This window comes from Aythya marila (assembly GCF_965140915.1).
Source record: "Aythya marila genome assembly, chromosome: 3".
NCBI lineage: Eukaryota > Metazoa > Chordata > Aves > Anseriformes > Anatidae > Aythya > Aythya marila.
In genome coordinates, this window is record NC_139044.1 from 25,957,016 (window position 1) to 25,970,710 (window position 13,695).

Below are 13,695 nucleotides of genomic sequence, written 5' to 3' on the forward strand. Positions count from 1 at the left end.
TGAAGATTAGGAAAGATTAAAGATTTTCTTTATATGCCATTAGTTCAGAAATTAAAATTTCTGAATATAAAGAAAATTAAGTTTTAATTTTTCTCTTCTGTAGGTATGCATTTTGTCATATGTATTAGACATCTGTTAAATAATATATCTGTGTTGGAGAGAAAAAAATTTTGAACAATAAAATCCGCACATGGTGCTTTTGGGTTACTGATCCCTATTCCCATGGAAAGATGAATCTTATAGCTATCAATTAGATATTTCCCTGGTTGAATTTTAACCACTTGACTTTGATTTGTATTTGAGTATTTTACTTTCAGGAATACTTTGGGAGAATAATATTTTTCTTCTTCTTCTAGTGTACCATATAAATTAGGAAAAACTTGATCTGATTTAAAATGATACAATTGCCAACAGTTCTCTAGCCTACAGATTACTGCCTACAGATTTTTTTTAATACTACGATAATGTGCTGAAGGACAGGGATGACTGAATTGTCATAGTGTTAGCGATATATGAACAAAATCATACTGGTGCCGTTAAATTATAACAATTGTCCAACTATTTGGCAGCATAATTCTGCTGAGCAGAGAGGGATTCTGAGAGAAACTGGAATTTCATGAGATTCTGCAGGTAGCTGTTTGATCACTACATTGATTTCAAAGCTGTTGAAATTACAGTGATGTAGTTTTCATGGTATTCATTTCTAGCTGCAAGTTCAGTTTTAAAAGTATCTCTATTGATTCTGAAATTGCTAAAATAGTTCCAGGTTTGAGATGGAGTACCAAGGCCTTGAGCCATGTCAGAACTTTCATGTTAGTGTCAAGCCATTCAGATTTTTCACAATAGCCCTTTAATTCACATTAATTTCTTCTAGTGTCTTGTTTGTAGGAAAGAGCATAACTTTCAAAGATCTATTCTGTTTTCAGAGGAATATTCTGTTTGACCTCAGATTTTATAATACAACAGGATACAAATATCAATTATATTATGGGTATTCTGTGTGCACTTCATTGGGGGGCATCTGTATATATGTTTGTGTATATATATGTGTGTGTATACAGACACACATATGAAATAACCAAATTAAATTTTACTTTTGTAGAGCTTTCAAATTTTTAAGGCTGAGTTCAGTTAGCTTTTGGTAATAGCTTCTGTTTAGAAGCATGGAGACCTTTTTGTATATTGCTTCTATCAGTGAATTGTGTGCATGCCATGTGCTGCTGCAAAAAAGGCCTCTCAGTTCAGATAAAAGATTTGGCAGAGCCTGGCGTCCTGCTTTAAAAGTTGTAGTCCGACTGTGAGGTTTTAATTCACTTAGGAACAGTGAAAAGGGAATATGGAGCTCTGCCAATTTAGTAATAAGACTTACGTGCTGTATTTTAGGTTGTACTGCCAACAAGTGGAGCTCTTTGGGATTTATGACAGACTAATTTGCCTGTGAAATAATGTATTCTCAGAAGTAAAATTGTTAAACAGTAATTGCGTACTGTTATGCATTTGTGTAGGAAATTTTTCACTGTAAGTATGAACAAGTACACTGTGCACCCCAAAGTTTGTTTTATCAACTAGTGCTCACGGAGAGCACAAGCTGTTTATTCTCAGTGTTTGACAAATCGGGTCATAAAATTCATCCTGTATCCTCAAAAGTAGGGAACCTTATAAGAAGTGTTACTGTGCTATGCTTTTGCCATATGTGACAGAGAATGCTAGAGGGTTATTCTTCTGATGGTAGTATTGATCTCTTCTCACTTCTGCTATTTCATAAATTAAAATAAAAAGTTTGCTCTGCAGCCCAGTAATGTAACTGCAGATAAGAGCCACATCATGTGTAAACCATGATTTTGTGTAGCTTCCAGCATTCCATCTGTAAAGTATTATATCTAAAATGTCTGGATACCCATTTAAAGAAGGGGCTTGAAAGTTAGTTTTTATTCATGACATGCACAGTCCTTATAAGAAGTAGATGCCATATTTTTCTTTACCAGATAAGGAATAATCCTGAACAACCTTACTGACAAATATACCATATGTGAAACAGTGCAGAATTTCGCCAGAAAAGAAATTAGTGCTTCCATACTTAAGACTGACTATAGTATTTACATGTATATTCAGTTCCTACAGAGCAACAATTTATATATAATTACTTGCAGGAGTTAGCTGCCTGTACTGTACCATTCTAGCATCAATGAAATTTGTGTCAGTGAGAGATTATTATAATGATTACATATTGGCTACAGTTACAGAGTTGATGGAAAATACCAGATTGAGTAATTACATCAAAGAGAATTTTTCCTGTGTAGGAATTTTGTTCTGAATTTCTTTATTTTCTTTTAGTGATTCTTAAAGTGCTCATTGATGTGTGTGTGTGTGTAAACTTTTTGCATAAGTAATACTATGTGACAGAGAATTCAACAACATTTCTGAATAAGAAAATATAGGAAGTGTATTGGATGTTCCTCCCTTTGCTTTGAAGCTTGCTACCAAACAATATCTTTGATAACAATTTTTGTTTTGAAAGAGATTGAAAAATCACTTAATGTTCATCTTCTCTATGTCACTCATAAATTGTGGTGGTGGTGGTGTTATGATACTTTATTTTTTTTTAGTTGATGTTGTTGTGGCTGAAGTATCCTATGGTCTTCGATTTTCCTGATAAGAAAGCAGTTTCATTCTTGTTGTCCATTTTCAGTTCTTTTATGCCGTTTTTGAGATGGGTAAAACACAGTTCTTCTGAAGATTATTAATGTGAGTGCCATACGTCTTGTAAACATCTGAAAATATTTTACAAGAATGAGAAATTAAATTGTGATATGATTCAGATAGACAAAGTGCATATTTTAGGCTACATATACCTGTGTGGCTTACAGCAAATCATACCTAATTTTTGGTTAACATTGTGAGGATTCATGCTGTCACAACTGTTTCTGTGAACGTCCCTTCTCAAACAACTTGATGTCTATAGAAGGCTGTTACTGTTCTTGAATGATGAGTTGAGATTCATAAGGTTATTGAAGAAGAATTACGATTTTTACCTTTGATTAAAAACACTTGCAATAGCTTATGGACTCCTTTAAGTTAGCCGGGTGCTTAGTAAATTCTGTCTACTAGAGCTGCTGGGGTCTACCATGGTATCTATGTAAGCAAATGTAACTTTCCCAGTTATGTGTGTTGTATAATCTGATTTTTCCATTTCATTCTGGAAAATAGTCTTTATTCTTTTCTATCAAATAGTCTGTGGCCTTAAAGGTATCATGCCTGGTACACACACACATGATAATGAATTTTTAGTATCTGTAAGAAAAAAAAAAAAAGTGAAGGAGATAATGAAAACTGATCTTTTATCTGGTGAACAGTCATTCCTGTAAATGGTGCCGTGCCATGAAGTTTGCTTTTGTCTCTAACAAACGTGTCATGAACTAACAAACATGTCATAGAACATGTTCTACCTTGTTTTTATCTGGACAACCTGAAGTTGAAGAACTAGTTGTATTTTGTCTTTATACCCTTCAGTACCTGTTATATTCACCTGAGCCAGTGTCGTGGTTTAACCCGGCTGGCAGCTAAACACCACGCAGCCGTTCGCTCACCCTCCCCCCTCCCTCTCTGGGACGGGGGAGAGAAATGGAAAGTGAAGCCCGTGAGTTGAGATAAAGACAGTTTAATAAGACAGGAAAATAATAATAATAATAATAATAATGATGATACAATGGTGATAATACGAAAGTAATAATAGTATGTACAAACAAGTGATGCACAATGCAATTGCTCACCACCCGCTGACCGATGCCCAGCCTAACCCCGAGCAGTCCCGCGCCCTCCCCCCGGCTAGCCACCCCTATATATTGTTTAGCATGACGTCAGATGGTATGGAATACCCCTTTGGCTAGTTTGGGTCACCTGTCCTGGGTCTGTCCCCTCCCAGCTCTTACTGCACCCCCCAGCCTGCCCGTTGGCAGGACAGAGCAAAGGCTGAGATGTCCTTGGCTTAGTATAAGCACTGCTCTGCAACAATTAAAGCATCGGGGTGTTATCAGCACTCTTCTCATTCTAAGCCAAAACACAGCATTCCACCAGCTACTAGGAAGAAAATTAATTCTGTGCTAACTGAAACCAGGACAGCCAGAATAATTGTGGAATGGATGAGTTCTTCATGATTCTGAACCCCGAGCACAGATAAATAAACAAAGGAAAAAGTGCAAAGGAGTCAAAAGTGAATTTCTTGTACAGTAGAAACAGTAGGAAAGCAGATATAGATGCATACAAATGTGAAGCTGATTCAAAAATAAAAACAACAACAACAACAAAGCACACACACACACAAAAAAAACAAAAAAACGCTAACGTAAGTTCATTGAAGCAACAGTCTCATATTGTCAATTCTGATTATCCAGAGTCACAGAGGTTAGTAGCACATTAGTTTATTATTTTATTTTATTTTATGAACTCTTAAAATTAATTATTATTATTTTTTAATCTGCAGCATGCTGTTGGTCAATTTTTTTCCCACTAATATAGCTGTGTGCATGAGACCTATATTACTTTTATAGTAATTTTTTAGGTTCTCTCAAAATACTGTATAGCTAATGGAAGTTTAGGAGAAATAACAAAAATTTTTAGACTTGAAGTAAAATTGGCAGTACTCTATCACCTAACAGAGTTTAACCAAGTGTTGGTTTTCAGAATCCATGAACTACTCTTAGATTTCTGTGAATTGCAAGTTGTAAAGAGATTAATGGATATTAGAGAGCTTTATTTCCAGAACGATATTTGAGATATAGTAATTCCTGACATATAATGGCCACGTGCTATAGATAGCTGCTTGCATTTATACTGTTTCGTTTTATGTCTTTCTTAAAAATTATTTTTAATTGGTTTATGGAAGAGAAAGATTTTTCTGATGTTTGTGGTGCACAACCCACATATTCTTTCATTTTGTTTTAAGGATTTCTGCCTGTGTGCAGCCTGGGCCCATCTCAAGTGGGAAGAATGAACTTTGGAAAAGATGTCAGCACTCTAAAATTTTTCACTATCTGTGGCTTACAGGAAGGGTACGAACCCTTTGCTGTTAATACAAACAGAGACATCACCATTTGGCTGAGTAAAAGACTCCCTCAGTTTCTACCAGTACCACAAAATCATGAACATATTGAGGTTTGTAATCCTATTAAGATGTTTTTGGACACTTCTTCCATGAGTCTTTTTAAATTCTCTTTCTGCTTTTGTACTTCTAGACAAGATTTTAAAATTTGATATGTTGACCCAATTATGGAAAAACCTTGCTTGTATTACAAATTTGTTACATTCAGTGAAGTTGAAAATAATGCAGTTCTTTGGTTGATGGTATTTATTTGTCCATGAAATCTGTCATATGTGTAACCATGAGGTTCCCCAGGACAAACTCTACAAGATGTCCTCTTAACAGCTCCTGGTACAATGAGTGACACGTGCTTAGAAATGAGTTCCAGAAAGTGTGCATTTCTGCATAATAGATACCATGTGTTCTGGTGTATACACTTTCTAAAGTGATTTTTCATAACTCAATGGTTTCGATTTTAATAAATTTTTATTAGCCAGTTGTGTGAACACTTATGTCCCAATCAGTTTTGCATCTTGATGAACTTGAATTCATGCCTTTAAAGTCTGCCACGAAATCTTTCTGACATTGATGAAATAGGAACTTTCTTTCAGCTGATGTGTATCACATTGTAATATTAAAGAGATTTATATTCTTTGTTGTGCATGTATACTTCGTTAGTTGTTTTGTGTTGTTCTGGGCAGTGTCAGACTTGTATTGCAAAGAACTATGATGAGAAATAACAATCTTTTGTGTTTTGTATTTAAGGAAGGAACTCCTTATAGTATTAATTTCACCTTAAAATGACCATACAATAATTACAATGCATTTGACTGTTGACAGTTGCAAGCTCTGCAAGTCATAGGTGCTTATTCTAGAAATATAACTTGAATGTTTAAAAGGGGGCAAAGCATCAGCTTCAACACAACTGCATCTTTACATTTGATAGGTGATGAGAATTGATGGCACCATAGACAGCTGCCCCTGCCTGAAGGTCACGCAGAAGTCCTTTGGTTCACAGAACAGTAAAACAGACGTCATGTTTTTTCGATTAAGTATGCCTATTGAATGTGCTGAGGTGTTCTCCAGAACAGCTGCAGGAGGGTTACCAGGCACTGGCCTTTTTGGCCCAAAGAATGATTTGGAGGATTATGATGCTGATTCTGATTTTGAGGTTCTAATGAAAACTGCTCATGGTCATCTAGTGCCTGACCGGGCAGAAAGAGAAAAAGATGCCACAAAATCAGAGTTAAATAACCATAAAGATTATGTTCAAGAAAAGCCTTCACGTCTTAAACAAAGGTTAGTAGCACTTTTTTTATTTTTATTTTTATTTTTATTTTTATTTTTATTTTTATTTTTATTTTTATTTTTATTTTTATTTTTATTTTTATTTTTATTTATTTTATTTTATTTTTATTTATTTTAAATGGTTGAAGAAAATGCCAGTCAGGTCTGCAGGGATTTTTCCTTAATTCTGCCCTAAATTTGGATACAATGCAGTAAGAGGGGCAATTAACCTTCATATCCTTAAGTTGTTTCATATGCAAGATGTAGATTAAAACTAAGCCGAAAACTGAAAACACTTTTCCAGCCATTGGGAACCTATTATTTGGTTTATTTTGAGTGCTTTTGTGATCATCACATGATATGTACTCTAGGACCAATATTAGTACAAAACTACTGTGTTCACTTAATATATTAATCTATTGAGCCTTTTGTATAGATTCTGATTTTGTTTTTACTTATTTTGTTACAGATTTATGCTCAGGAGGACAAAGCCAGATTATAGCACAAGCCACTCTGCACGGCTTACCGAGGATGTGCTAGCAGATGATAGGGATGACTATGATTATTTGATGCAAACTTCAACGGTATGGTAACATAGGATTTGTATTTTAGCTGTTTGCCTTTTGTATAACTACAAGAATTTGCTTGTAAGAGTTTCAGAAACTAATTTTCAGGCAAAATTTTTTATTTAAATGTCTTCAGTACCCATGCACTACTGAAGCTGAGACTGCTACGTTCCTTTTGGTTTGACTTGACTGTCAATCTAAAACAATTTCTATATGGAAAGTCATAAATTAAGTAGAATATGTTTTTGAAACTGCTGTTAACAACACCAAAAGAGGAATAATAAATAGTTCCAGAATAATGGAACAAAAAGAAAGAAGTGCATTAAGCAAACAGATAAGTGTTCAGGGCCATTTGAACACATCTATCTTAATTTTATTCAGCATCTATTTCTTGGAGTTTCTAGTGAATGTAATACAATTTTTTTTTCTGCATTTTTCTCTGACAAGAAAAAAAAAGCTTCTATTTTAGATATATTTTCCTTTTTCTAAAAGATATTAGTATACTAGAAACGGACAGTAACCTACAGTATAAATATTGCAGCTGCAGTACAAAAATAGCCTATGATGCTGTGATGTGGAAGCCTAAAATACAATACTTCATCAGTACTGTTTTCCATTTTTTATTTTATTTTAACTTGCATATTTTTGTAGACTGTGTTTTGGTTAGTATTAGAATCCTTTTGTTTCTTTGTTTATGAATTGCACTTGAACAAGCTTATGCTATTTTAGATGATATATTCAGATTGCAACAAATGTATCACGAATCAAACTGATATATCGGAAAAGCAAATAACGTTTTTTAATATATATATTTTTTTATTTGCAGTATTATTATTCAGTGAGAATATTTCCTGGCCAAGAACCTGCTAATGTCTGGGTAGGCTGGATTACCTCTGACTTTCATCAGTATGACACAAGCTTTGACTTGGAGAGAGTACGTACAGTCACAGTGACACTGGGAGATGAAAAGGGGAAGGTTCATGAGAGGTTAGTTACAATTTACCTAAAATGTTACATATTTCATAATTCACAAAGGCAACTAATAATTTATAAACTGCAAATCCATTCTATTTAATGTAGTTGAGTTGATTTTAAAAAAAAAAAGTTATAGTAAGAAAGAGGACGGGCAGTGTGGTCCCTTTATAGTATTTTCTCTTATTGCTTGTAAACAGGTTTAATGGTCTAATCTAATGAATAGACAGTGAGAAATAAAAGAATTGTTCAGCTTTTTCATGTAGTTTCAGTCATTCAGGCCATGTTCCTGTAACTATTGATTTCTAAACAGGTACAAAGTAGAGTAAAATAGCTTGTATTATTTTTGGAACTTTTTTGGTTTTGAGCAGACATGAATTAGTGCAACAGCACCTCTCACCATTTCACGTAGTGATCCATGTCAGAAACTCTGTTATGCTTAACACTAAGCAGTTTAAAATAGTAACATGAAAAAAATTCATTTTCTCTCTCAGAACTTTAGAACAGATTTGAACTTGTAATATTTTGTCTTTTATTATTATTTTTTTTTTTTTCCAATTCTGAAATCTAAGTTTCATTGAATTTTGGCAATGATTATGCTACTGTTTCCAGCCACAAGACCCTGTTGATTGCAGTTGTACAATGTTCTTTTAGGCCACTACATGAAGTTTGCACACTATCCATAAATATATTTGTCTTTTGACATTCAGTATAAAGCGCAGCAACTGCTATATGGTGTGCGCAGGAGAGAGCATGAGCCCTGGACAAGGACGTAATAATAATGGTCTGGAGATTGGTTGCTTAATTGATGCTGCCAGTGGCCTGCTGACCTTCACAGCTAATGGCAAGGAACTGGGCACGTACTATCAGGTGAGTATTCTTTGATGATGCCTTCCAGTGGGAAGGAGGAAAACTGAGTCCTTGGATTGCGTTTTATTAGAAAGTTTGTTACAAGATTGGAAGAAAAAGTAATTGTCACTGCTAAAATAGTAATTTCCCTCTCCTATTTGTATTTTCTGAAGTGTTATTCAGAGGCTTGCACTTACTAGCTTTCTATACAGAGATTTTTTTTTTAAATTTTTTTAAATGTAATACTGTTTTGCTGTCTTAGGTGATTAAATATTTTTGCTTCTTTTATGTAGGTTGAACCTAGTACGAAGTTATTTCCTGCTGTATTTGCTCAAGCTACAAGCCCCAATGTTTTCCAATTTGAATTGGGTAGAATAAAGGTACATTATGGTTGTGTTTTATGCAGGTTTAGGACTATGTTGTGTCAGATATATATATATATATATATATATATATATATATATATATATATGCATTTGCTAATTTTTGCACGCAATGTGTTATTGGTATTGGAACATTTTCCTTATTCCAAGTGTTTGCACTATTGCTATTTCTATTATTAATTTATGTATTTAAAATACAGTACGTTGGATGAAAAGTGCTGTAACGGATTAGCATTGACAGAGGATATTACAAGTCCCATTGAAGTTTCTGAATCTCATCCTTCATGATGAAAAGAAATCACAAGTCAGCAAGGCAAATCTCTCTGCAGATTAGGTTAGGGTCTTAAAAGAGTTTTGAGATCCACTTAACCATGAACTCAATAAAACTGAACTGTAATTGCTTTCTGTGCTTTGGAAATATGGATGACATACAAATCAAAAGAGGTAAAAGAAGAGACAGGTTCAGGTCTCTGATCCAAGAAGAACATACATTGCTTTCAAGTTTCTGTTTCAAATTTAGCTTTTTTTCCACAAAAAAGTGGAAAATACTCTCTTGCTGCTAATCTGCCAATATCGTTACCAGCTGATTGTACAAACTACTGAAAATTTTCTGTTGTACTGTGCTGTGTGTTGAATATAATTATTGAGAAATATCATATTGTATATTCCTTGGTTGGTAAAGATGTGGAAACTGATTGACTCTTCTGTTGGAATTCTCCAGAATGTAATGCCATTGTCTGCTGGATTATTCAAAAGTGAACACAAAAACCCAGTGTCTCAATGTCCTCCACGTCTCCATGTCCAGTTTCTGACTCATGTGCTTTGGAGCAGAGTGCCAAACCACTTCTTGAAGGTTGATGTCTCTCGGATCAGTGAACGTCAAGGCTGGATGATACAGTGCCTGAATCCTTTGCAGTTCATGGCCCTTCACATTCCTGAAGAAAACAGGTTAATGTTGTTTTTGTGTAAAAGTATATCAGGGCTAAATTGGGATTATATAATAAAACTTTTTTGTAAGAGAAACCCAACTCCTTCTCTGTCCTGTTTTATCTCTGTATTTATAACACATGTAAATAAAGGCAATATGTTTTGGTTTAGCTAATACTAAAATTTAATCTAATTTTATTTTTCAGTGTTTAAAAATTTGCATCCTCTTATTTTGTTTACAACCTCTCCTAGTTTCTCTCCAAACTCTGTAACAGTACATGTAGGTTTTGAATTAAAAAAAAAAAAGTAAAGTGTGTTTATAAATTATTAAAGATAATCTGCAAGGTAGGCAAAGATCTGTTTTTCTTTGATATTTTTAAAAACTTGTGACCAATTTAATTATTCCAGTACTTTAATTTTCCTAAATTTAAACAGTTGGAAAAATGTGTCTTTGAGATTTCCTTGTTACTTAAATGTCTCAGCATTTTGTCCAATGTTAAATCTGAAATTAAGATCACTTAAATGCTTGGAAAGAGTTCCAAACAAACAAAAAACCAAGCAACCCACCCAAATTAACCTTCTGCAGGTTAACTGGTTAGTCTGTTTCCATTTTGCTACCCCAATTCTAAAAACAATAAATGACAAATATCTCAACTTTTACTAGTTTAAAAACAATCATTTTCACTTATCCAAATTCTTGTTTGTAGTATGAAGAGTTGTTCTTTTTTAAGTAATTTAGTTTGATCTTTCCCCGTTTAATGTAGATGAAGTTGAACTTCAGGAGCAACTTGAACATTTGTCTAATTAAACTGTGTTCTTGGTCCTTGATTCTTAGGTTAACAGTTTCTCACATGACAGTTGAGAAGAGGAAAAAGTCCATCCCTAGAAATGATATTGTGCCAATGTTATCCTTAGGAAGAATTTTGAATTCCTTCTCTTAAGCAAGTTTTCGCACTGATAAACAATTTACTGTATTTTTTTTTTTTTTCTTTCTCTGCAGAACGATTGATATTTTAGAGCTGACGGAACAAGAAGAACTGCTGAAATTTCACTACCATACCCTCCGATTATATTCAGCTGTTTGTGCTTTAGGGAACAACCGAGTGGCCCATGCTATGTGTAGCCATGTGGATGAATCTCAGCTCCTATATGCTATTGAGAATAAATATATGCCAGGATTATTACGTGCAGGATATTATGACTTACTTATTGACATCCATCTCAATACTTATGCAACTGCCAGGTTAATGATGAATAATGAATTTATTGTTCCAATGACAGATGAGACCAAGAGTATTACCTTGTTTCCTGATGAAAACAAAAAACATGGCCTTCCTGGTATAGGACTTAGCACTTCCTTGAGACCAAGAATGCAGTTTTCCTCGCCAAGTTTTGTAAGCATTAGCAGTGAATGCTTTCAGTTCAGTCCTGAATTCCCTCTTGAAATCCTAAAAGCCAAAACAATAGAGATGCTAACTGAAGCTGTTCAGGAGGGCAGCCTCCATGTCAGGGATCCAGTTGGAGGTTCTACAGAATTTCTGTTTGTCCCTCTCATCAAGCTCTTTTACACTCTACTAATTATGGGAATCTTCCACAATGGGGATCTGAAACACATCTTGCAGTTGATTGAGCCCAGGGTTTTCAAAGAAGCTATGAGCCAGGAGGATGAAAGTGATTTCTCAGAGAAGGAGCTGAGTTCGGAGGAGCTCAAGTCAGAAGGAGAGGAAGAAACCAGAGGGGAGCAGGTGCCAAAGGAAGGACTGCTTCAGATGAAACTTCCTGAACCTGTTAAACTACAGGTAACAATATTGCTGTGTTAGTGGTTGTTCCCATTTATTTGTTCCCATTTGATCCCTTTTTCTTCACCTGGTAATTTCCCTGTCAAGGAATACAGAGGTCTGATGGTGGTTTAATAGCGAAGTAATTTCCTTGGAGGAAACAACAAGATTTAGTGTATTTCTGATGACATAAACTTGTTCATGATGATCAAACAGCCGTTTCATGAAATAGAATCACTTTCTCAATGAAATTTTTTCATGTTTGTGGATCCAGACAGAAAAGAAATTCTATAGAAGCAATGAATAAATCCATTGTCTCATAATTTTTATTGGAGTCTTATATGTCCAGGGCACATAAATATCTTGCAGAGAGATTCCTGGTGTAGGATGTATTGCCAATCACTTCAGATGTAGTAAATGAAAACTGCAATGAATGAAAACTGTGGTATATGAACAAAAATGAAAATGACTAAACTAAAGATTTCATTCAGTTTGTTTGGCAGTGACTGCTTCTGTAAGGAATCTATCCTTATTTGCATTAATATGCAGAGGAGTCTTCTTGGCTAGCCTACTCTTCATACTTCTGTGTTGCTCGTTCCTCAGATGTGTCATCTACTCCAGTACCTGTGTGATTGCCAGGTACGACACCGGATAGAAGCCATTGTGGCATTTTCAGATGATTTTGTGGCCAAGCTTCAAGAGAATCAGCGCTTCCGGTACAATGAGGTGATGCAGGCCTTGAACATGTCTGCTGCCTTGACAGCTAGAAAAACAAAGGAATTTCGATCACCACCTCAGGAGCAGGTAGGTACAGCTTACAATGGACCATTTTGTTTTGCTTGATGTGTGGCAGAGTTCTTTTGATTTCAAGATTTTTCCTTTAGAAATCAGTGTTATTTGTCTTTCCTATGTGTTCTCTCTTTTAAGATTAACATGCTGCTGAACTTTAAGGATGATAAAAATGATTGTCCTTGTCCTGAAGAAATTCGGGACCAGCTCTTGGATTTCCACGAAGACCTAATGACACACTGTGGTAAGTCCTGTTACTGAATATTTTTACTTAAATTACATTAGCATTAGAAGCTGTCTTTCTAAATAATTTTAGGGAAATAAAAAGCAGCTAAATAGTCTAGAGATTACACTGTCAACTGTAAATACTGTCAAATAAAAATATGCAGCTTGCAGTAAAAAAGAGTTGTTTTTTTTTTTTTTTTTTTTTTTTCCTTAAGTCTGTTTAGAACCCTGCCTAAGTTTGACAGTTGTATTTTGTTCACCTCAGAAAAAAGCATAGCTGCATTTTCTTGATGTCTTTCTCACAGGTTCTTGTTAGGTCCCCCAGAAAGCTTCTGTTCTGCAGGCTAATAAGCCCAATTCCTTCTTCTCCTTAGAGAACAAGTGTTCCAGCCACTATCCATCTTGATGGGCCTTTGTTGGATGCCCTGCAGTTTTTCAAGTGTTTCTAGTATTGGGTAGCCCAAACCTACATGTACCATTCTGGATGTTGTCTCATGAATGCTGAGTACTGGTGAATAATCAATTCCCTTTGTTTCTGCAAATATAGGATACTTTTAGCTCTCCTTGCTGCTAGAGCGCACTGCTGACTGATGCTAAGCTTTTTGTCCAACATGACACTCAGAGTTCTTTTGCAAATCTTTTTAACAACTTCATACCCAACTGTTACTGTCACATTTAGTATTTTTCCTTGCTGAACGTCGTGAGTTTTCTGCCAGCTTATTCCTGTAGACCGCTGAGCTTCTTGCCCTGGAATGTGTTTTCTGCTCCATCCCAATTTGGTATCATTCACAAACTTCATAAAGGTGCATTAAGATGCTTCAAATTAAGTATCTTTATTTTAA

The 13,695-nt window shown here is 34.9% G+C and overlaps 1 protein-coding gene across 13 annotated transcripts in view; it reads left to right on the top strand.

The window, feature by feature from the left end:
- Positions 1–13,695, top strand: part of RYR2 (ryanodine receptor 2) — a 413,797-nt gene that overhangs the window by 270,476 nt on the left and 129,626 nt on the right. For all 13 annotated transcript variants that reach the window (XR_014317119.1, XR_014317120.1, XM_082756062.1 and 10 more), the window contains 10 exons: positions 4,943–5,151; positions 6,024–6,376; positions 6,834–6,948; positions 7,757–7,917; positions 8,613–8,772; positions 9,045–9,131; positions 9,856–10,082; positions 11,062–11,860; positions 12,443–12,643; positions 12,767–12,872. Coding sequence is in view for 11 of the 13 variants with exons in the window: in XM_082756062.1 (XP_082612188.1) it covers positions 4,943–5,151; positions 6,024–6,376; positions 6,834–6,948; positions 7,757–7,917; positions 8,613–8,772; positions 9,045–9,131; positions 9,856–10,082; positions 11,062–11,860; positions 12,443–12,643; positions 12,767–12,872 (2,418 nt within the window). In the remaining 2 variants the exon portion in view is untranslated. The remainder of the gene's footprint in view (positions 1–4,942; positions 5,152–6,023; positions 6,377–6,833; positions 6,949–7,756; positions 7,918–8,612; positions 8,773–9,044; positions 9,132–9,855; positions 10,083–11,061; positions 11,861–12,442; positions 12,644–12,766; positions 12,873–13,695) is intronic.